A 490-nucleotide genomic window follows, 5' to 3' on the forward strand; every position below is an offset into this window, starting at 1 on the left:
TGTGGGGTGAAACACCACACACCCATAGAGCCCAAAGTGTCTGTGGGGTGAAACACCACAGTGCTGCTGTTTGGTTCAGCACCAAGGGCCAGACAAGCTCAGGCACATCCTGTCTGGCTGTATTGGTAATTATTCCAATAACTCTTGAAGCTCCTTTTGGAATGACCCTTCCTCCTCGTCCAGCACCCCTAACCCACCCATCCAGATGTGAGGCCCAGGCAGGGGCTGGGTTAGGGTTAGGGTTAGGGTTAAGGTTAGGTTTAGTTTTAGGGTTAGCGGTAGGGTTAGGATTAGGGTTGTGGTTAAGGTTAGGGTTGGGGTTGGGATTAAGGTTAGGGTTAGGTTTAAGGTTAGGGTTGGTGTTGTGGTTAGGGTTAGGTTTAAGGTTAGGGTTAGGGTTAGGTTTACGTTTAGGGTTAGGGTTAGGATTAGGTTCAGGGGTGGACAGGGCTCACCTGGAAGGCGTGGCTGGGGGAGCCCAGCCCCAGCT

General features: G+C 51.8%; 1 protein-coding gene across 1 annotated transcript in view; it reads right to left on the reverse strand.

The window, feature by feature from the left end:
* The window catches only part of LOXL2 (lysyl oxidase like 2), a 79,233-nt gene that overhangs the window by 15,857 nt on the left and 62,886 nt on the right, over positions 1-490 (reverse strand). Inside the window, exon 9 of the mRNA XM_031065332.1 lies at positions 456-490. Coding sequence (XP_030921192.1) covers positions 456-490 — 35 coding nt within the window. The remainder of the gene's footprint in view (positions 1-455) is intronic.

The sequence above is a fragment of the Geospiza fortis genome, unplaced genomic scaffold (assembly GCF_000277835.1).
Source record: "Geospiza fortis unplaced genomic scaffold, GeoFor_1.0 scaffold393, whole genome shotgun sequence".
Taxonomy (NCBI): domain Eukaryota; kingdom Metazoa; phylum Chordata; class Aves; order Passeriformes; family Thraupidae; genus Geospiza; species Geospiza fortis.